Below are 21,948 nucleotides of genomic sequence, written 5' to 3' on the forward strand. Positions count from 1 at the left end.
TTAAACCTCTTATAGGAGAAGACTTCAAGTAACTCAAAATCCTTATCACAACTGCCATATGATCCTCACTAGGAGCATGCATAAATTAACTTACAACACTAAAGCATATGCAATCTCGAGATGAGTAAAAGACAAGTAAATCAAACGACCAACGAACATTTGATATCCCCCTTTATCCATTGGAAGTTGGTCAGGATGTATACCTAGACAATGGTTTTGGAGGATGGGAGTTTCTGCAGGTGTACATCCTAACTACACATTTATGAGAGCAAATCCAGCATATACTTATGATAGGACAAGTAAATTCCTCCCTTCAACCGAGCCACCTTAATCCTCAAAAAGTATTTAAGCACACCCAAATCCTTCATCTCAAACTCAAAATTCAAATACCCTAGTAGCTTGTCAATCTCCTCCATATCATCTTCAATAACTACTATATAATCAACATAGATAATCAACAAGGTCCCCTTACTACCCTTGCGTTTGGAAAACATGGTGTGATCCGTATTCCCTTGTCGATACCCAAACTTTATCATAGCTTAAGTAAATCACCCAAACCAAGCTTGTTGGAACCAAATTCATGCACCATTATGTGCGGAGGAGATGCACAAACTCGACAACCTGTAAAAGAACAATTACATGTAAAACAACCTTGGCAACAGTAGGGTACCAGCCACAGGCTCTCTAATGGTCAAGTTAGTAAGAAAAATATATGTGACTCAAGCAATGTGTAAGAGAATGAAGTATGAATGAACACTGGAGATTCGTGTCTAGTATAGTCTCATAATCTTAATGTCCCACCGACATATCAGATTACCTTGTTAGTGAAGTAAAAGTAATTGCTAACACTTGTGGAAGATTAAGTTTAGTGTATGCGATGAGTTCTTCTTTTAAGCATGACTTTTTGTCCACTTGCTCATTCACCTTGCCCCATTTTGGGTCTGAGGATTTAATAATCGCATCGTGTCATTAAGAAAGGGCTTCCTTTTCAATCCAAGTTGCATGTTCATTCCTAATGAATCTTAAACAAAAGTTAGTTAGGGACTTGGTCACTTGCATGTGGATCCAAAACACCTTTGAAATCCTTTTGTCACACCCTATGTGCATCGGACCTAAGCATTTTCAATTGGACTACACTTAGCTGACTTAGCTAAGGTATTTCCACATATCGAAGTCCCACTAGAATAAAATTCCTCTTGAGGATTTCCTAGTCTATATGCCTCTTTCAAACCTGCTTAGGCACGAGATCATTGCAGAACGTACTTGATTTAATATGCTAGTCCATGATAGAAGTACTTATGGTTGGAGTTCAGAGCCACCACTCGAATGATTTCTGGATCGCCCTTTCGATTATTCTCTCGAATAGCCATAGCCTAGGTTTGAATGTTAAACCTATCACCCTTAGGTTGCATAAACTTTACGAAGGCTAGATGGTGCATTGGAAACTTCCAGATCAAGAGGTTATGTCTTTATGTCATAGTCTGCCTATCGTAACCGCGTTGGATACGACTCGAGCATCTCAAGCTGCTAATCAACTATGGAATGAGTTGTAATATACTATTTTAACACTAATACTTCAAACTTTTAGACTTGCATTTTTGCAAAGTTTCAAAGATATGTGATATTTGTGATATCGGGGTTCCCTTATCGTAGAAAAAGAAAAAAAAGAAAGAACAAACAAACAAAAGTCACGCGAAAATCAAACCAAATTCTTATTATAAAAGAATGAGGGTTTGATGGGAGATTGTGATTGAATTTGTATGGGACTACCTACATATCTCAGAAAAGGAGAATCAAATTGTTGGTGTAGTTCTAATAAATGATGAAACAATGTGTTTTACATTGATTGAGGTCCATCTTTGACGAATGTGCCTTAACATAGGCAGGCTTTAGAGATGTTTCTCCCAGTTTACGAGTAGACAACAGTCTTCAAGTCAATTGTGGTTGAATTCGTAATGGACGGCCTACATATCTTCATATGCTAAGGAAAAATAAAACCACATGTAGTTTGTTCAAGGATTTTTAGTGATATTATTGGTGCTTGATGACATTCCCTCTCATGGTGATCGAAATTCCCTTCCTCCATGCAGGGATGCAAGCCTTTTTATCTTCAAGCGCCTAGATATTGTCCTAGTGCTCCTGTTCGTTGTTGATGCAATTAATGCTGAGTGAAGGTTTATTCGCTGGGCACCAATCTTTCTCTTCATCAGCAACATGTATTATTATTTTGAGTGTGTATGTGATTATAGAGTACTGATACATTAAAATTAAGATTGATATTCAAGTAGAAGAATGTAAACATAATTGTGAGTATTAATTACTTGTCAATAAAATTATTTGATTCTCGAATAACTTATTATTTAAGTTTCATAATATAACAGTTGTCTTCTGACAATTAGTATAGCAGGCTGTGTTCTTATCGCATTGAAAAATATCTCACTAAATATCTCACCCACCTAGAGGTCCTGAAGCGAACCCCACAGCTCACCTTCCAAAAACGAAAACGCCTCCTGGAAAAAACCAGTTCACTCCCTCAAACAGCAAAACATGCCAAACCCCAAACTTCCTCTCCCGATCATCGTCGTCGTCATCATCGCCGTCGTCATCACTTCATTCCCGCCCTCCCTTGCATCGCAACCGTCCAACGCCCCCTCCTCCTCCAAATGGGCCCCACGCTTCCTGGGCAAATTCTCAACTACTACGCCAAAACCTCGACCGCCGCACCGCCAACAACAGCAACCGAAAATCCGATACGAAACCCGATATTTCGCTCAGCGGCTTGACCACTTCAGCTTCACGGACACGCCGAAGTTCCAGCAGCGGTACCTGATCAACACCGAGCACTGGGTGGGCGCACAGCGGCTTGGCCCCATCTTCTTCTACTGCGGCAACGAAGGCGGCATCGAGTGGTTCGCCGAAAACACAGGCTTCGTCTGGGAGCTTGCCCCTCGCTTCGGGGCCATGGTTCTCTTTCCCGAAGTAAGTTTCTGTTTGGTTCAAAAAAAGGGTCAAAGGAAGGAAAGTTAATTTGGTTTTTGGAATTGGTTGGCAGCACCGGTACTATGGAGAGTCTATGCCGTACGGGAGTGAGGAAGAGGCGTATAAGAATGCTAGTACACTGTCGTTTCTTACCGCCGGGCAAACCCTGGCTGATTTCGCTGTACTAATCACGGAGCTCAAGCGAAATTTATCGGCAGAAGGTTGCCCGGTGGTGCTCTTTGGTGGATCGTATGGAGGAAGTATGTGAATTAGTAATGCCCTGTTTTAGATTTGATGAAACCATGAAAATGTTTGATGCTTTGCTTTTTAATGATGTTGAAAACAGTGTTAGCAGCTTGGATGAGGCTTAAGTATCCTCACATTGCAATTGGTGCACTTGCTTCTTCCGCGCCGATTCTTCAATTCGAAGATATTGTGCCAACAGAAACGTTTTACAACATTGTTTCTAATGATTTCAGGGTAACTTGTGCAATTGTGCATCTTGTATGTTTGTTTTGCCTTGTGCTTTTGTGTTGTGCTATGATATTGACGGAATATTACCTCCATCTTATATCCTGTAGCGCGAAAGTAGTAGCTGCTTTAACACCATAAAAGCGTCATGGGATGCACTAGTAACTGAGGGACAGAAGGATAATGGCCTTGTCCAGCTGACAAAAACTTTCCGCTTATGTCGGTAAGGAACATATGTTTTTTAGTGGAGAGTGGACATGGTCTTGTTTATACTTGAATTCTTCTTAACTGCCACTGGGTTTCCGCTGATCAAAACCATTTTTCAGAGAATTAAAGAAGATCGATGATCTTTCAGACTGGTTAGACTCAGCATATAGCTATTTGGCAATGGTTAACTACCCATATCCTGCTGAATTTGTAATGCCTTTGCCTGGACACCCCATAAAAGAGGTTAGTTGATCATTTTCTCGCTGTTCATTGTTAGCTATTATACCCCCATGATTATAGTTTGCTTTGAAACCAATTATTAACCATTGATCTCGTGTGATGTGAATGTACCATGTACTATATATCCCAGCCTCTCCAGGATGTGCAAATGAAATGTTCTTGAAAATTATTAATCTAGGAAAAGACAATGTGTCCAAGTTCCTTAATTCCCTATACCAGGGTGTCTTCTGTGTATCTGTTTCGAGTTTATAATTATCTGTCTCAAATAATACGGCAAGTTCAGTCATTGTAATCTTTCTCATTGGATTATGATTTCTTCAATGAAACAAAAAAAATTTCTAATGACCGTGCTTGCGAATCATTCACTTTTAGAATAATCTATTTCTAGCAATTGGTATTTACATCTTTTTTTTTTTCCCGGTCTGTGGCATTTACATCGTATCTTAGGAATTAAGACCATAAATTTGTGGCAGAGACTGTTTCGCTTTTTTTTAGATATGCATGAATACTATGGAGTTCTAACCGTGTGATTTCCTGTTTCTCTTTAGTCTTCCCTTTCAGGGCTGTGTTGCTTAAGAATATTTGTCTAGCAGAATCTTCAGGAATGGTTTTTTCTTCAGTGGTAAATCAAAATAGTCATTTGGCTCTTCTTGTAGGTTTGCAGAAAGATTGACGATTGTCCTGATGGGACTAGCACACTGGAGCGTGTATTTGAAGGAGTAAGCATTTTCTATAATTACACTGGACAAGCTGAATGTTTTGAGCTGGAGGATACTTCCGATGTTGGCACAGATGGTTGGAATTGGCAGGTCTATCAGCGTTACAGGAATATTATGCTCTTTTTCAAATCAACATAATGGTTGAAATTTGGTACTCCCAGATGCAATTTCTTCTTATTATGTCATTTCCAATGTACAGGCGTGCACAGAAATGGTTATGCCAATGTCTAGTAGTCGGGATGCCAGCATGTTTCCAACCTATGATTTTAATATCTCTTCTTTTGAAGACGAATGCTTGAAGAATTATAATGTGAAACCAAGGCCTACATGGATCACAACAGAATATGGCGGACATGTAAGAGAATGATTCATTATGAATTTATTTGTCTATTCCTCTTTTAAGTCTATTAGCATCTGATCATTTCATTGTTGCTGTTAAATAATAATTACTATAGTGTGAATAGTGCCGTACTGGTTCATTGAATCACAATCTTGTTTTTCTCCCTTATTAATTGTATATTTTCCTACTCTTACGTCACATTGTGGTTTTTTTATTGTGTAACCTCGTATGCGTGGTGATAAAGGATGCCAGGCTAGAAAAGTAATGAAGGGTGATTTTCTTTTCTAATAAAGGTGCTGCAATGTACCGATCTTGCAATAGATTTGGTTCAACATAAATTTGAACACCTCGGGTACAGTTTAGATTATATTTATATTACCTATCCAAGAGCAATGATTAACTTCTGATCTGCTGTTTTTAAATTACTTGTTTTCACATTTGTTACAACAATTTTTTGAAAATCTTGATATTAGAAATTTAGAAATTTGAAGCAACTACTTCCTTGAATTTTACCTTTCACACTAGTATACCGGTGCAATGTGCGTATCTGATCTCTGAAGAATGTGGGTTGTTGCATGTACCCGTAGCTACTTAAATAGATGATTTTTATTCCTTCTTAAAATTTTATAGTTTGATACTGGTACTCTTGGCTATTGAATTTGAAGGATATTAAGGCCACCTTGAAAGCGTTTGGAAGCAACATCATTTTCTCCAATGGCTTATTGGATCCTTGGAGTGGTGGCAGGTAACTGTATTTTTATCTAATTTTGCAATTAGAGCCGTCGAACACTAAATATATGAGTTCTAATGTCTATGAATGATATCTATTACAGTGTCCTGCAAAATGTATCGGAAACTATCGTCGCTCTTGTTGCTGAAGAAGGTATCTTCTACACTCGACAATTGGCTTTACAAAACCATACCTGAGCACTCAGAAAAACAACAGCTTACTCAACGCCTCTTAACTGTTCTTGCTTCTACTAACAGTACAATTCTTTTGTTTTCTGTTTCTCAGGTGCGCATCACTTAGATCTGCGTTTTTCGACAAAAGACGATCCTAAGTGGTTGATTGAGCAAAGGGAAACTGAAATTAAGCTGATAGAAGGCTGGATCGAAAAATTCTACCAAGAACGGAAAGCAGATTTTGACATGTAGCACCGCCAATTCAACGTCCTTGAACGAGTTTGGTTTGATCATGTCCATGGAGACATGATTACCGCAGATAAACTTCCTGCAATAACAAGGTTGTATGTGCACGGTTAGTAAAACATGCGTACTCCAATAATTTCGTATGTACTTTCGTAGCAATTAGAGTATAATTTCTGAAGACATTTTAACCAATAACCACAAACATAATCATAGGAACTGAATCGCCACATGCATTGCCTTTTTTATTCAACAGTCCAACGGATTGGCTTTTCTAGATTGAGAGCATTTTTTGGCTACACCATGTGATTCTTCATGCTCGACCTTAAAAATAGACAATTCGGAATATTGTTGTTGCAATACGAATATCATATGTTTACCGTATAAATTTTATAATAAAAATATTTCATTTTCTTAATTTTTATTTGAATATCATCCTTACGAAAGATCAATAGGAAATCGTTTTGTCATCTAAATTCATCAAATAAATGAACAGTTCATTATGAGTATGTGACTTGATAGTCACTATTGATTTGTTATATAAATTCGGATGCATAAACAATTGCCGATTCAAATGATATTTTGTAAATATAATCTTTAGATCAAAATTAAAAAATTGAAGGGTTCTGATTATGAAATCTATACGATGAAGATATGTTATCCGTACGGCGATGAGAAAAATAATGAAAAATAAAAACAAAATGACTTTTAAACAGTCCACTAATTAACTAAAACTAAGAACACGTAAATTATGTTAATTAGTTATAACACACTAAAACGTTAACGAGTATTGTTAATAAACAAATTAGCTAAACCTTTCCAATATAATATAGGAAACCAGTGAAAGACCCCTTCAGAAAACAACTTAACAGTTTTCTGTTGTTTCTCAATGTAACAGAAACCGAGAGGCTTCTGATCGGCTTACTTATATAACTTACAAATCAAGGCCAAGAGTAGGTACAATTCCAAAGAAAAATGACATCAATGGGAAGCCGAGTAACTATTTTAGCAACTATCGTATGCATTTTCATTTGTCTTGAGGCCGCACAAGCTCGTCATCATATTCGCCGTGCTCCAACAGCAAACCCTCATGATTTTCTGAAGGTTCACAACAATTTACGACGGAAAATTGGCCTACCGCCCTTGGTGTGGGATGAAAACCTAGCAACGGTTGCTAGGATTTACACGAAACAGAGAGCAAGCATGGACTGCAGGATGGTACACTCGACGGGGCCTTACGGGGAGAACATCTTCTGGGGCGGCGGGAATCAACCGTGGGGGGCGAGGTTTGCGGCAAAGTCGTGGTCTCACGAGAAGTTGTTCTATGATTACCGGACGGATAGTTGTAAAACCGGGCAGATGTGTGGGCATTATACGCAAATGGTGTGGAAGGACACGAAGCGTCTGGGTTGTGCACGAGAGGCTTGCAGAAATGGAGCTGGGGAGCTCATCATATGTAACTATGATCCGCCAGGAAATTGGGTTGGAGAGAAACCCTATTAGAAATTATGGGATGTGCATGCATGAACTCGTAGCACTTGGAATTGGATTATTGTTTGGATGATTAATTGATCATTACCAATAGCCTAATCACTTTATTAGAGGTCTAATGTAAATTAATTATTATAAGGGGGTTATTTCTGCTTTGCAAATTGCATATATGAGAATGTTTGTACTTGCACTGCTTGTAAAACTAAACGAGAAAAATACTAAGTAAGAAAATTATGAATCCTTGTTGCCCGTTAACCCCACACTTTACAAAACGGAAATTTTACACATTTTTTGTCTTTGTAATTTCGTTTTTTGATTCTCATTTGATTTGTTTTAATTGAAAAATAAAAAATATACATAAGTGCGATAACCACAAATGTTTTAGTAAACATTTAAAGCAATGGCCTCCACAACTGAGATAGTAGTGCCATCAAGAATAAAAGCATCCGCACCAACCGGTTTCCCCTCCTCATTCCTTAGAACAAAAGCAGCAGTCGCCATCTCCAAATGACCAAACCATCAAAGTTAGTTTAATAAAACCAGGAGGAGGGGATGCCATCTAATGAGATGCAGGGTACTGGTTCCACCCCCAGAATCCTGCTTACAATTGACCTTGGAATAGGACAATCCTACATTTGCTGCAATGTACTCCGAGCAGGGATAAGATTTATACTCCTAAACACCTTATTATTTCTGTCATTCTAAATTTTATCTTGATTCTCACCACCATTGCCACATAGAGGGCACATTTTATCAATATTCCTAACAAAATTTACTCAGCCGAATTCTATATGTAATTTTCCATGTATAAGGAGCCATGCAAAAAGTTTACCTTTGGGGGAATCATCAACTTCCACAATTTTCTTCTGCAACTTATGTCTACTTACATCATGATGGTTATGGTTCTGGATCCAAGTTGCCAACTTTATTGAGAACTCACCGTTAGCCGAACGTCTCCAAATAAAATAATCACTTCTATTTTGAACAAGAATAATAGTTGTTTTGTGCTGAATATGAAGAATGTCCGCAATGGCAGTCGTATGAGCATTGGTATTACTTGAAAAATAAAGATAAGGCTTATGAAAATTTACTTCTTGTCCTGAGGCTTAGCAAACATATTTAATGTGTTCAGAACATTCCTCGTTCTCTTTGTGGTTGTCTTAGCAAACAATAAACAATCATCTGCAAACACTAGATTTGAAATTCTAAATCCACTAGGGGATAACAGAGTTCCTACATGCGATTTAGGATTGCTTGCCAAAATATTAAAATGTCTAATTAATGATTCCATGCAAAGAATCACTACAAGAAAATATGGTAATTACGACACCTTTTTTACGACGCGTGGTGCGGCTCTCACAGTAACTATTAAATTTCATTATTTTATGCACGCTAAATTTTGGCACTATGTTGTTTGCGACAAGAATAAGTTTCGTCGCACACACCTCTGTTGTGAATAAGTAGAAGAAAAAAAACACAACTGCACGCTCTCATCTCCTTCTCGCTCTCCGCCTCTCTCATTCTCGCTCTCCACCTATCTCCCTCTCTTCAAAGCATAGATCCTTCTTTGCCACTCTTGCCACAACCACTAATGCTGACACACAATTGAACCAGGTAAGGATTTACTTTTCTTGTTCCTCTCTCAAATCTCCCATTTCCCTAACCCTAATATTTTTTATCATCTCTTAGTTTTTTCTTTTTGCTGCTAGAAATTCAAATTCAACCTCATCCCTTCTCATTCGGTAGGATTATTTGAGGAATTATCTTCTAATTTGTTTTTTTCTTGGTCAGAAAAAGGTAAGATTTGTAGAGGAAAGAGAAAGAACCGTTTGGAAAGGAATAGTGAATGATGAGTAGAAGTCAGAGCAAGACGCAGGAGAAAATGGAAAGCAGGTCTCTAAGAAAAGTGAGAATGGGGTGTAGTTTAAAGGTAGAAGATGAAGTGGGGCATTCTGATGACATCAATACAAGGAAAGGTTTGCGAAGAAGCAAGAGAGTAGGTTATTTTCTTGGGGCCATAAAGGATCATACGAAGCAGGAAGAAAGAAAAGTAAATAAGTAGTCCAAGAAAGTAAGTAATTTGTAAATTCTTGGTTTATGTCATTTGTTGTCAATGTTGTGATTTACTCGTTTTCGTTAATAAGTTACGACTTAAGTTAGCATCTAAAAGATTACCTAACTGTTTGAACAATCTCTAATTGAAATGTAATGCTTTATTTTACAGGTGCTATTTTTTCATGAACCTATTCTATGTAAAAACATCCCTAGAATAGTTCCTGGTAATGGCTCGAAGTCATTTCTAATCTTGAATGTAAGTAAAATGATGTGGGAAGTGCTCAATACGTGTCCAATTTACAGGTTGGAAGAAAGCCATGTGTATTTGTAGGCATGCCTTTGGCGATTAGTATCGAGCCTGATACAGTTGTCAAAAGGCCATGAAAACTTGAAATGGTTTTTGATAAGTAAACCTCAACATTCTAGATCATATGATTATGTTGGTGAAGTAATTTCCCCTTGAATATGGTTTTCTGCTACGCATCTATTTGTTTGTAATGCTAAGTCCCAAAAGGAGGCTCCCATGTTGCACTTGATGTTTACAATTTCAAAGGGCCTGGTGTGGCCCTTTCTGTGTATAATGCTGATGAGGTTTATGTTACGACAATGGGCATCGCATACCTTTTTGTTCGTTTAGGCAAATGTGCTGATAAACTCTACTAACAAAACCCTGGTTTTTTGGTAGTCTATTCAAGCGTTTGCCAATTTGTCAATGTCGTTGGCTCTTTCCAAGAAGTGACCATTATACTTAAGCATCAAGAAAACTATTATGAAGAAATAGTGAAGTACGATGGCAGGTAAATTTACCTTTGTTGGAAGAATTATTCAACATTCAACTATCAATTCTATATCATTTAGTTCTATAAGGAAATTATTACAAATGTTGAGTTATCTGACTGCCCCAGGTTTAAGTACATATTTAAGGAGGTTTGTGACAAGAGGTGGAAGCAGAAGTTTGAAGACAATTCTACATGGTTTGTATTATCATGAGGACTTTGACGTAGGAATATAGAACTTATAAACGTTTGGACCATGTATATATGTTTCATTAATGTAAGTGAAATACATTCTTTGATATCTAAGTGTTTCTCATTTTGTGAATTATGAATTGTATTGGTATTGGATTTTATTTTAGTTTGAAATATGTAGTAACATTTCACATGAAACAATTATGGTGAAGCTATTAAAAATAATGTGATTGTGGCATCCCATTTGACGCTCAATATTTTTTTTTTTATACCTGGTGCCAATTATTTGCGATGCGTTACTTGCCGGTGCAAACCCGTAGCAAATAGTATTTGCGACGCGCTGAAAATGTCGCACATAATTGACCAACATTTACGACGCCTATGTATTGCGACGTGTCATTGGCTGTCGCAAGCCCATCTTAAAAAGGGTTGTTGCAACACTTTTTGCTATTTTTGCAACATGTTTTGAACGTCCCAAAAGGCCTTTTTTTTTTTTTGTAGTGAAAATATAAGGTGAGAGGGGATCACCTTGACGTATTCCTTTCTTGGGGTAAAAGTAATGTTCTAAAAAACGCTAGGCGCTAGTCGGGCGGCGGGCTAGCTCCTAGCACCTAGGTGGCTAGGCGGGCACCTTGGCGGCCTAGGTAGATTTAAGTAAATTTTTTGTATATCCTGTGAATAAGTGCATATTAACCCTTTCAAAACAGGTAGAAAATGTACTAAAGAAATATGTCTTTCAACAAATAAAGTAATTCATAATCATATGGTATACTTGAGAACAAGGCAGTGCTTGCAACCACTGAAATGTGATTTCCAATCTTATGTCCAATGAGCATTCTCAAAATTAGACACTGCTTGTAAGTATGGAAGACTAGAACTATGGAAACATTCAAGTCCAACATTAGTACATTACTATGAGTCTATGACACACATACATCTCACAGAATCTACTATCGATGAGTCAAATGTATAAATGATGCACAAACATTTCACAGAATTAACATCAATGAGTACGAATGCTACACATGCAGACATTGACAGAAAAGAAAATCGAGCTATGAAAGTTACTAGGCATCAAACTCTTCTTCACCATATCCTTCCAAGACTCTCTCCGTGTCAGACTCGAACTCAATTTCTTCATCATCTCCCTCTTTTTCTTCTGTGTCTTCATCCGATATAAAATCTTCTTCATGAAGTTCTCTTACTTCAACATTTTTAGAACTCCTCCTAGGCTCTAGGGAACTACCTACCTCCGATGTCTCTCCAATTCCCGAGCCAAGCTCAAGTTCTTCATTACCACCTTCCACAATCCATCCTTGCGCCATACTAGCTTCACTTGCAAGTAGTATGTCCATTTTCTTCTCCTTCTCTCTTTTCTTCTTATTCATAATCCTTGCATTAAATTGGATATAGACTAAATTATTTAACCTTGTTGTATCTATTTATTCCTTTTCTTTGTATGTATACCTTCAAAAGAACTCCAATTTCTTTCATAACCGGATGAACTTGTAGTCAATGAAAGTATCTTTATAGCCATCCCTTGCAAATTAGGCTCCACATTTCCATAATTATACCACCATGCAACTAATGAAGAAAAAAACACACAATTAGTAATGAAAAATAATTAGTAAACTCAAATTTAATAAATAAAATATAAGCATATGTGAATATTCATACCCAGAATATAGTTTTCATCATTCTCAACACATCCAAATTCGGCCAAATGCCTTCCAAATCCACCTTCTTTTACTCTATACTTGTGCATCTCAACATTTATCACTTGGTTTTGAACCTCATAGTTATCGGGGAAGAACTTCTCAACACAAGTAAAAATCCCCTCCATGACAATTGGATCATGTTGTATGCTTTGATCTTTGAAGAAATAATAAGGGTTCAAGAGGTAGCCCCCCAAATGCAATGGACTATCAAGCTGCTCACGAGCTTTTTATCAATAATTTGAAGAATTGGTTGATAGTTGGCCTCACTGTTCTTGAATGTCTTTTTAATCTCCATCTTTGCTTTTTGTAGTTCTCCAACAAAAATCTCATTTATGGTTTCTTATCCCCATCCACAATTTGAAGTAGCTTGAATAAAAGGTTCAAACACTTTCAAGCAAAGTGAGACCCCACTCCAAAAATATGCACTCACTACGGTAGCATATGCCGATTTCCCTTTTGTAGTCTTGACATGTTTACATCGTTCTCATTCATCACTAGCAACCATAACCTTCAAGTCTTTTTTCTTATCCATCAAGCTTTGCAATGTGAGGAAAGAAATTGCAAATCTAGTGACTCTGGGCCTTATTATGTCCCTTTTCTTGGTATGCTTCCTCATCGATGCCAAAATTTGATGATGTGCATAAATGAAGATAGTGAAAGCCTTTGCCTTGTCAATAACTCCTTTGAACCTAGGGAGATTACCAATCCCTTGAAGCTTGAGATTCAAAGTATGAGTGGCACATGATGTCCAAATCATATTCGGCCTCTTTTTCTTCATCATGTTTGCCACCGCCATATTGTTAGAAGTAATTATCGGTTACCACTTAAATCACATTTTGAGGCCTAATTTCTTCAACACACTTGTCAACATATTCAAAGATATATTCCCCGGTGTGTGCTTCACTAGAGCATTCCTTAAAAGAAAGAAACATGGTGCATTCCTTGCAATTGACACATAAATTCATTATGCTTCTTTTTTGGTCATTCCAAGCATCGGTCATGATTGAGCAACCATTCAAAGCCCATTCTTCTTCATGTTTCTTGAGTGACTTTTTTACTCTTTCTACCTCTTCTTTCAATAATGGCTTCCTTAATTCGTATTAACTTGGAGGTAGCTAACCCGTGCTAAATTGACCAACCGCTTCCATCATACACTTGAAGCTATCATTATCAAGCATGGAAAGGAATACCAGCTTCATACACCCATCGAGCCACATATTGATCCACTTGATGTGCTATTTCCTTCCAAATTGCATCATGGATGTTTTGTTGCCGAGTCTTCTTACTTCCCTCATTTGAAGAATTGGGGATTGATGGAGGATGCAAACTTATCCATAGGTCCAAGAGTGTGAGGCCTTTTCCTTGACCCAATTGCTTCAATGTTTTCTTCTTCTTCTTGAATTTGTTGAAGTTGCACCTCTTCCCTCACTTCCACAATGTGCTTATCCCTTTGTTTCTTCTTATTCTTTGCTTCTTCTAATACAGCTCTGCATTTGGCTTTATCTTCATCCGAAGACTTTGTGCATGCCGCTACATTTCCCCTTATGTTGGCTACATGTTTTAATCTATGTACTCCACCACTAATGATTTTGTTACACAACTTACATTTCATCTTATCTGAGTTTGTAGGATTTGCCAAGATCCCATATTCCCATCCCACATCTTCCGAGCTACGCTTCAACACATTTTCAGATTGGGAGGAACACGACATTGCAGTAGATGCTCCAGAAGATGAAGTACCAATCATCACACAAGAAACAATCCTAAAATTCATATAAAGTAAACATTACAAACTTTTAGGTCTTAATCTCCCACAAAAAACTATCACAGTATTTTAACTTATAAGCCAACTCAAATTGTTTTGTTTTTCTATTTTGGTCAAAGCACAACATTTTAAAGTGAGTAAAATGGATCATGCAATGTCAAGATCAATATCTCTATTCGGCAACAGTATAATTAGAGTAGAAAAAAGAAATACTCAACTTCTTAAGCATTCCTTAGTGTCAGAAAAGGAAGCTTAAACATAAAGGAAATGCTACAAGACAATGAAACTTGTCAAATTCTTATTAATTATTTGCCCCACCCAATGTGCTCAGAGTAAAAAAAAACCTCCCCAATCAAATTAAATGGACGGCCACTTAATTGCCATCATGTCAAACACTCAAACTATTTTTCAACATTTTAGTCTTAGACTCTTAATAGCTGATGTAGTGTTTCAACATTGTTGGATCATAGAGACAGACCTGAATTTTTACAGAAATTTCGAATAAGAATTTCGAAAAAGTTTCATAGAATCATCTTATCTCAGTACCTTCAGAAGGATGCTCAAATCTAGATTCCAGAGTTGACAATTCTTTAATTATGCTTGGAATTGGAAAGAAGGATTTGATAATTAATATATTTTTATTCACTGACAAACATAACCAAATAAAATTAGATGTAGAAGAGCAAATGAGGTTACTCGATATCCAGTATCCACAGACAAACATAACCAAATTGGTTTCAAGCATCCGGAGAAAATTATGAGAATTATCGGTAGACAGATAACAGATTCCCCTCAATCCAATTAGTTTCAAATCCAAAACTCTGTAAATTTTCCAATACCTTAACAAATTCAACATTTACATTGACCTAAATGTAAATAGTATTCAATTGCAATCAGAATAGTTCTGCATTATGAGTTGAATTTGAATTACAACAGTCATATTCATATGCAAGCAACAGATGATAAGCAATGAGTAGAATAACAAAAAGGTTGAATTTTTAATTCTGATCAACCAAACAACGAATTGAAAAAAAATAAGCAAGCAAATCTGTAGAACAAAAACTCACTTTTTGGGGGCTTCGCTGTTGACTTTAGCTGCAGAGGCAGGGGGTTTCTCCTCTTCTTCTTCATAATTAACGAGCTCCTCGAAGTCGCAGGCTCGTATGTCGCAGCCAAGCTATGGAGATTGGAGAATCAAGATGCAATGCAAGAGCAGGTGGAGCCTGGAGACTGGACTGGAGACCATGGAAACTAGGACTGGGAGAGAAGATTGATGACAATGGCCCAGAAAACCTCTCGAAGTCACAGGTGAGCGCAGTGCAGTTAAGGAAGAAGAGACGAAGTGGATGAACGACGAAGTGGACGAACGACGAAGTGGTTGTCGACGAGAGTCCTTGGTTTTTGAAATTAGGGAGCTGCAGGGCACGGGAAGAAACTTAGAATCTGAATTAGAAGTTAGAATAGAATAAACTTAAAAAATAAAAAATAAAAAAAATAAAAACCGCCTAGCACCATCTAGGCTGCCTAGAGCCCGACCGATTTGCGAAGAAAACGCCTCGGATGGTGACCGCCTAGCGCCTAAGCGGCCGCCTAGGCCTTTTTTTAGAACACTAAGTAAAAGTAACCGTGAGTAGAGCCATTTATCACAATCAAGAAAGAGATACATGAAATACATTCCATAATCAGGTTCACCCACATTTTCTCAAAACCGAATCTAAGAAGGACATACGTGATGAACATACCCGATGAACTCCCAATTTCGATAATTATATGTTTTCTCCAAATCCAATTTAATCCCTATCTCTCCCATCCTACCTTTCTTTGCTTTTAAAATTGAAAAACATCTCATAAGCAATGAGAATATTATCATGAATAGAACTCTAGGAGCAAAAGCCCTTAATTACCCGAAATACAAAGATCAAGAAGAAGTTCGATCTCTTAATAATAACTTTGGTAATTATCTTATAACTAACATTACAAAGACTTATAGGCCTATAAATATTTACTAGTTCAAGGTTTTCCACTTTGGGATAAGAGCAATGTTATTGTGATTAATAAGCCTTAAGCTTGAATTCTTCTCAAAGAAATCCTTAATCATTGGGACAACCGAATCTTTGATTGTATCCCAACATTCATGGAAAAACTTGCACTAATTCCATCTAGACTAAGAGCTTTCAAAGCACCAATGCTTTTAACCTCCTCTTAAATTTCCTTATCCTCGACAGTCTTTAGTAATTGATCATCGTGATGATTGTAAATACAAGGGGTGATAATGTCAGCCATGGAAGCAATATTTGCTATAGGTGGGGGTAGGGGGGCTATCACAAACACAATTTGAAATTTTGAACAAAATCTTGTTCTAATCAATCCCATAGTTCCACAAAAAGACCACTACTATCTTTAACCCTTGTCATTTCACTTTTCTTTTTTCGAATAGTGCCCCCGTTTGGAAATATCTTGTATTTTTACCCCTAGTTGTAGCCAATTGGCTTTGACTTTTTGTGCCGACATGGTTTCTTCTTGTTTTAGTATTTTTAGCTCATCACTAAAGCTTCTTCTCCAAATGCAGCTCTCTATCAATGATTTGATTCTTCATAATCGTTTCTTGTACCTCACTAAGAGAACTTAGGATCTTTTTCTTGTGTTCATTTAAATTACCAAACGTTATTTTATTCTAGCTTTTCACAAGATACTTAAAAATACTAGCCCATGTCCTAAATTTATGAATTGGGGGCAAACTCCCCATTACAACGCCATGCATTTTTAACAAAATGCTTGAACTCGGGAAGAAGAAGCCACATTGCTCCAAATTTAAAAGGGAACTTTAACGAAAAGCTTCCGGTACTGTTCACTTTAACAAAAAAAACCACATTTTTACACTAAAAAGTCAATCTTGGTACTATTCACTTTACCCTTTATTTTGTTCTTATCGTTAAAAATCAAAGTTTTGAAGCCCTTTTCATTAGTTTTCCTAATTTAAAAAGGGCTATTTTTAATTTCATTAATCATGTTGTAGGTTAACAAAATGTGGCCATGATTAGAACCATAAATTGGATAATTATGAAGATTGTAATCAGAGGACTTAGTTAGCCAGTAAAAGTTAGCAATACCTTGATCAAGTTTTTCATAGATTCTAGTACCGTTGAAGTGATCGTTACACCAAGCATAAGGAACTCTCATCACATTCAACGATATGAGGTTTCCCTTATTCAAGAAGTTAATAAAATTGTTCATGTAAGTCATCTTATTTTGACAACCTCCTCTTTTTTTTTTTTTGACACATTCACAATATTATTGGAATCACCAATAAGCATAACCCACCAGCCCTTTAGGTGGGATTACAACAAAACACCATATCAAAAACCCTGTCATAGAAGTTCCTTGGGATCTTATCCAAATTCATTTTAGCTTCACATAAACAAAAAAGGTCCAGTACTTCCTTCATGAGTTACTACATTTTGGTGATTAAGCATACAAATACCAGTAAACATATTCAGGCGAGTCAAGTTCCAGCCCTCAGTCAATTGAATCAAAACCAATAACCCTACTCAATTGTCGTTTAATACTCTCAACCATATAGAACCCTGAACACCACAAGGTACACACCTCCCACAATCAGTCAAATTGAAAGACTTTTGCACAAGTAGATTGCAGACATCTAAATAACCTGCAAATCCAACTGAAATGGCTCATTGCCGACGATTTTCGAAGGTTCAATGGTAGGTTCATGAATAATCCTCTTCGAACTTATGATCGGAGACCATTTAATCCCTTTATTGAACAAAGTCTTTATCTATATATAGGAGCACACACTTTGTGTGTATGAACAATTTCTCTTAATAAGTGCATATTTTTTTCTAATATTACATAATTATTGTTTTGTCCTCCCTATGTAAATATTGTGTATCAAAAGTGAGGGTAAAATTGAAAAAATAAGTATATGATTGTCATTTTATGGAAAAAAAAAAAAAAAAAAGAAGTAAAATAGGAAAAATAGGGATATGATTGTCATTTTGTCAAAAGGTACAAAATTACTATTTTGCCCTTCTTTTGTCAATAGTGTTTATCAAAAGTGAGGGCAAAATAGGGAAAAAGGGGGAAAAAGTTGACAATGAGGGTTCTCTTAATAGCATAGACTAGCATACGGGCACACACAAAGTGTGTGAGAAATTTTTTTTTATTTTTGTTTTTGAAATAAAAGGAGAGAGGAAGAGAGTGATAGAAAATGTGGGAGTGGGAATTTTTTTTTTTTTTTTAATTAGAGATATGTTAGGATTACATGTAGTTGAGGCTTTGAAAAAAAAACAGTAAAATTTGATTGTGTGAAGTTACATTTCTGCCCCATATTTCTTATTCATGTTCTGTTTTAATTAAAGGGTTAAACTGGTAATTTCATAGGATTTTTGTTGACAAATGAGTGTTTTATTAATTAGTAGAGATTATCTTAATAGTATAGATAGATAAAGGGAGAAACCCAACTAGGTGAAGCATTTCAAAATGCCAAAAAAGCCCCTTTGTTTTCTTCACAATCAAACCCCAAAAAAAAAAAAAAAAAAATCCAGAAAATAAGGACAAACTGGTAAAAAAAACCAAAACGCATCATCCCAAAGGGTAGTTTAATAAAAGCAATTATCGAGTTGAGTTGAGATATAATCTGAAACACACTATAACACGTTCTCACTCTTTCACAGCTACTACAACACGTTCCCACTCTTTCACAACTGCCCGTGCCAGTTACAGTTTGAATCAAACTTCACTCATCCTTCTTAACCTGTGGCCAGCATAAAGCTCATCCATTTTCTTCCTCCATTAGTTCTTTAATCATCTCACGTATTCAAATATTATTTTTGTTTACTTTTTTTTTTAATTTATTTGGGAATTTTTTTTTTAACCCACTAGATTCTTCTATTGCTACTCAATTCCGAGATTTGATCGTGCTTTTTTGAATTGCAGCATAAAGAGGTGATGAGGCTTTCAACCCATTTACAAAGGATCCCAATGCTATTGGGTGTTTGAGTGGTATTTTCGTTTCTATTGTTGCTGTCTTTTTTATCATATATTCTTTTGTGTTATTATTTTGGAATATTTTGTATGTTGTCACCGGATTCAGCATAACAAGGTTTGTCACACTCAAAATTGCAGGTTAGTATTCATATGTAAACAAATAAACTCCATGTTTGTCCCTTTGCAAAGCAATATTGCATAAGTTTGGATTTATTTCCAACTCAATTTTTCATAAATGGTTGTTACTCATAATTGCCCCTCATATTCATCTACCAGACTACCACACAGGAATACGAACTCATGAAGAGAACAAAGGCTTTAAATTTTTAAATCTATACCGTTGGTTTCTTAAGTTATTTATTTTGGATTTTTACTCTTATATTTCTCTCTCCTTCCCACTCCTTCATTGTTTGGCTTTGATGTTGGAATAATCAATCATAATGCAACTCTCTATGTTTTTTTTTTTTTTTTTTTTACTGTTGTTCAATGCAGATTTTGGTTGGAACGCAAAGCAAACATGCACGGACAATCATCAATAGGTTTTGATTATGTTTTAATTCTTTATTGCTTTTGGCTAATTTTGCGTTTTAAACGATTTAGCTAATTCTGTTTGGAGATATTGTTTCTCTCTATTTTTTTTTTATAACTACTAGTTTACATGTATTATTTCTCTATGTTTTATGTACTTTTGATATTCATACTATTCTCAAACACAACATCAGAAAAGAAATGAGCAATTTTGCGAGGAGAAGATGGAATTGAAAGAATTGCGATGGGTAATTCCTACATATATATCTCAAATTTTCCTTCCGATATTTCTTGAAATTTTCGATTATTGGACAAAAAGAAGCAGGCCAGTCATGGTTAGTCAACGGGCGATTTTCCTTTTGGGATTGAATTGGGAAGGTGATTTTGATGTTTAACTTTTCATTCAGATTTTGGCAAGTCTTTTCTCTTTCTAAGTTGCTAATTGTTTTCAGTCTCTCTCACTGCCCAATGAAAATCCTCAAAATGTTGGTACTTCTTCACAAATCCTAGACAAGCATCAAACGTAACCAATTCCACTTCAGCAGGATCATCTACAAAGGTAAAGTTCTCTTCCACAAAGGTCAGCATTCCTGGGAACTTGACACCAAGACACCTATGTGGCAGGATCCATTATACTTCCTCGGTAGCCCACGTCCCTCTCCTCTTACGAGGACATTCAAATCGAGGGCTCAATACATTAGCTTTCAGCCTGGCAATAGGACTCTGCCATCTGAAACTGTGAATAATTCCCCTTCCAAAGAGTTTCCAACCCTATAAATCCCACGGCTACATTACCATCACGAGTAATGGAATGAAGAATACCTGCTGGTGAGTGATACTTTCTTCAAGCGTACCCAATCACCAACTTCCAAGCCAAAAGTGACATGCGTAATATTCCTTAATTTTCCTTAATTTGAATAGTGCATGCTTAATTTTCCTTAATTTTCTTGCTAATTCTTTGGTTTAATTTTCATTTCTTAATAACTTTTCACTTTTGGTTCGCAGGACGTGACATCCTCAAAGTCTTAATGATAATATCAATCATGCTTTTATTTACAGACTTTGTAGAACATCTTTTGTTTTGTTCGGGTTTCATTCCTTTAAATTTTTTGTTCAGTTGTTATTCAATGATGAAAATAGGATTGTCATACATGTTTGGTATTCATTTCACAACTTCGCTGATGTTCACTAAACTATTTTTCTGTACATGCATCATGTTTTTTCAAGGACAAAAGTATGAAAATTAGACAAGAGGTCTGTTGTAACTGTAATTGCTGCTCATATTTATTGTCGTATGTTTTTTTGCTACCTCTGATTCCTATTACTCGATTTCTCTCCCAAAACATGTAATTATGTAATGTTGTAATACAATAACATATTTATTCTATTATTGTTTTCACTAATATGGTTATGCGGCTTATGCTTTTTCCTTTGCATATTTACGAAGAAGGATTGAGGCGCTGAGGGATCACATGAGACTCTGGAAGTATTACTTCAATGTATTCCTAGGAAAGTAGTGAATCTCATTTCATAATTTCATTTTGGGCATAAATTTATCTTTGTAGACTATTTAATGACAAAAGTTGTTCATTGTAGCTTGAATTTGTTACAATTAAAATCAAATTCATTCACAAAGATAAATTCAGTATATACTTATACAAGCTTTGCATTACAAAGAAATATTCAACGAGATAACCTCAAACAAATATGGGGATAAATTCCATAACTTTTATTATCATTCACCTTCTTTCATTTAGGAAGACATGTTAGCTAAAGAAACAAAGAGATTGATAATCAAGAAGTTTAACATGTAGCAGAGTTTATTATCAAGTATCAACTAACTCAACATATTTTTAGAAGCGCGTATCGCTCGTAATTAAGAAAAAAAGCCTCTCGCGCATGTGGAGAGGCTAGTTTTCTCTAAATACTCCTAATTTATTTCCTTTCCCGATCAATCTTACGCATAAACCCTAGAGCCCCACATTCTTTCTATTGACATTACATATTAAATTCGTGAACTCGAGGGGTTAGTATATTAGAAAGCAAACAAAGATTTAGACATTCAATTTGAGTTTTACCTTCTACGCATTTATTTATTGGTTTATCGACACTATTTTAGAAGTTGATATGAGTGCTAAAAATATGTTGCAGTCTCAAGTGGTGTAGGGTTACATAGAAAGAAGAATTAGTCTGTCATCAATTGTGGTGAAATATCTTCATATATATATATATTTTTTTTGAGTACATCAATATTTTTATACTAAGGAAAGGGAAAGTTCGGCTAAACCACATAATAGGCAGCCTAATTTGGTATTGA

The 21,948-nt window shown here is 36.2% G+C and overlaps 2 protein-coding genes, 1 long non-coding RNA gene and 1 pseudogene across 7 annotated transcripts; 3 read left to right on the forward strand and 1 right to left on the reverse strand.

Annotated features, from left to right (window-relative positions):
- Positions 1–1,999: 1,999 nt before the first annotated feature.
- On the forward strand, positions 2,000–7,731 carry LOC137743060 (Serine carboxypeptidase S28 family protein). 4 transcript variants are annotated; one of them, XR_015956721.1, is made up of 11 exons: positions 2,391–2,979; positions 3,053–3,239; positions 3,326–3,459; positions 3,561–3,673; positions 3,777–3,900; positions 4,554–4,706; positions 4,816–4,971; positions 5,622–5,701; positions 5,790–5,839; positions 5,972–6,214; positions 7,001–7,731. XR_015956721.1 is itself a non-coding variant. In XM_068482981.2 (10 exons), exons 1-10 carry the CDS (start codon positions 2,548–2,550, stop codon positions 6,109–6,111), a joined length of 1,569 nt encoding a protein of 522 aa, XP_068339082.2. In that variant the 5' UTR covers positions 2,000–2,547; the 3' UTR covers positions 6,112–6,379. The 4 variants fall into 4 exon arrangements, 2 of the variants coding, with proteins under 2 accessions (XP_068339082.2, XP_068339086.2); XR_015956722.1 differs by having other exon boundaries at positions 5,972–6,200; XM_068482981.2 differs by lacking the exon at positions 7,001–7,731 and having other exon boundaries at positions 2,000–2,979; positions 5,972–6,379.
- Positions 7,306–7,605, forward strand: LOC137743073 (pathogenesis-related protein PRMS-like). Its single transcript, XM_088684982.1, has one exon. It carries the CDS (start codon positions 7,306–7,308, stop codon positions 7,603–7,605), a length of 300 nt encoding a protein of 99 aa, XP_088541108.1.
- Positions 7,732–9,030: 1,299 nt separating the features above from the next.
- On the forward strand, positions 9,031–10,749 carry LOC137732576 (uncharacterized). Of its 2 annotated transcripts, XR_015956463.1 has the most exons (5): positions 9,031–9,207; positions 9,385–9,664; positions 9,818–9,904; positions 10,334–10,445; positions 10,554–10,749. It is a non-coding gene; the product is annotated as an uncharacterized LOC137732576 (long non-coding RNA). The 2 variants fall into 2 exon arrangements; XR_015956464.1 differs by lacking the exon at positions 9,818–9,904 and having other exon boundaries at positions 9,034–9,207.
- Positions 10,750–11,681: 932 nt separating this feature from the next.
- Positions 11,682–12,679, reverse strand: LOC148690668 (uncharacterized; annotated as a pseudogene).
- Positions 12,680–21,948: the final 9,269 nt, after the last annotated feature.

This window comes from Pyrus communis, chromosome 15 (genome assembly GCF_041283825.1).
Source record: "Pyrus communis isolate YQ-2024b chromosome 15, ASM4128382v1, whole genome shotgun sequence".
NCBI lineage: Eukaryota > Viridiplantae > Streptophyta > Magnoliopsida > Rosales > Rosaceae > Pyrus > Pyrus communis.

Excerpts from the sequence above, each read along its gene's own strand:
- LOC137743060 (XM_068482981.2), top strand. The coding sequence starts at position 2,548 with ATGCCAAACCCCAAACTTCCTCTCCCGATCATCGTCGTCGTCATCATC. Across the intron at positions 3,901-4,553 it reads CTGGACACCCCATAAAAGAG|GTTTGCAGAAAGATTGACGA; the intron begins GTTAGTTGATCA and ends CTCTTCTTGTAG. Across the intron at positions 4,707-4,815 it reads CAGATGGTTGGAATTGGCAG|GCGTGCACAGAAATGGTTAT; the intron begins GTCTATCAGCGT and ends TCCAATGTACAG.
- LOC137743073 (XM_088684982.1), top strand. The coding sequence starts at position 7,306 with ATGGACTGCAGGATGGTACACTCGACGGGGCCTTACGGGGAGAACATC.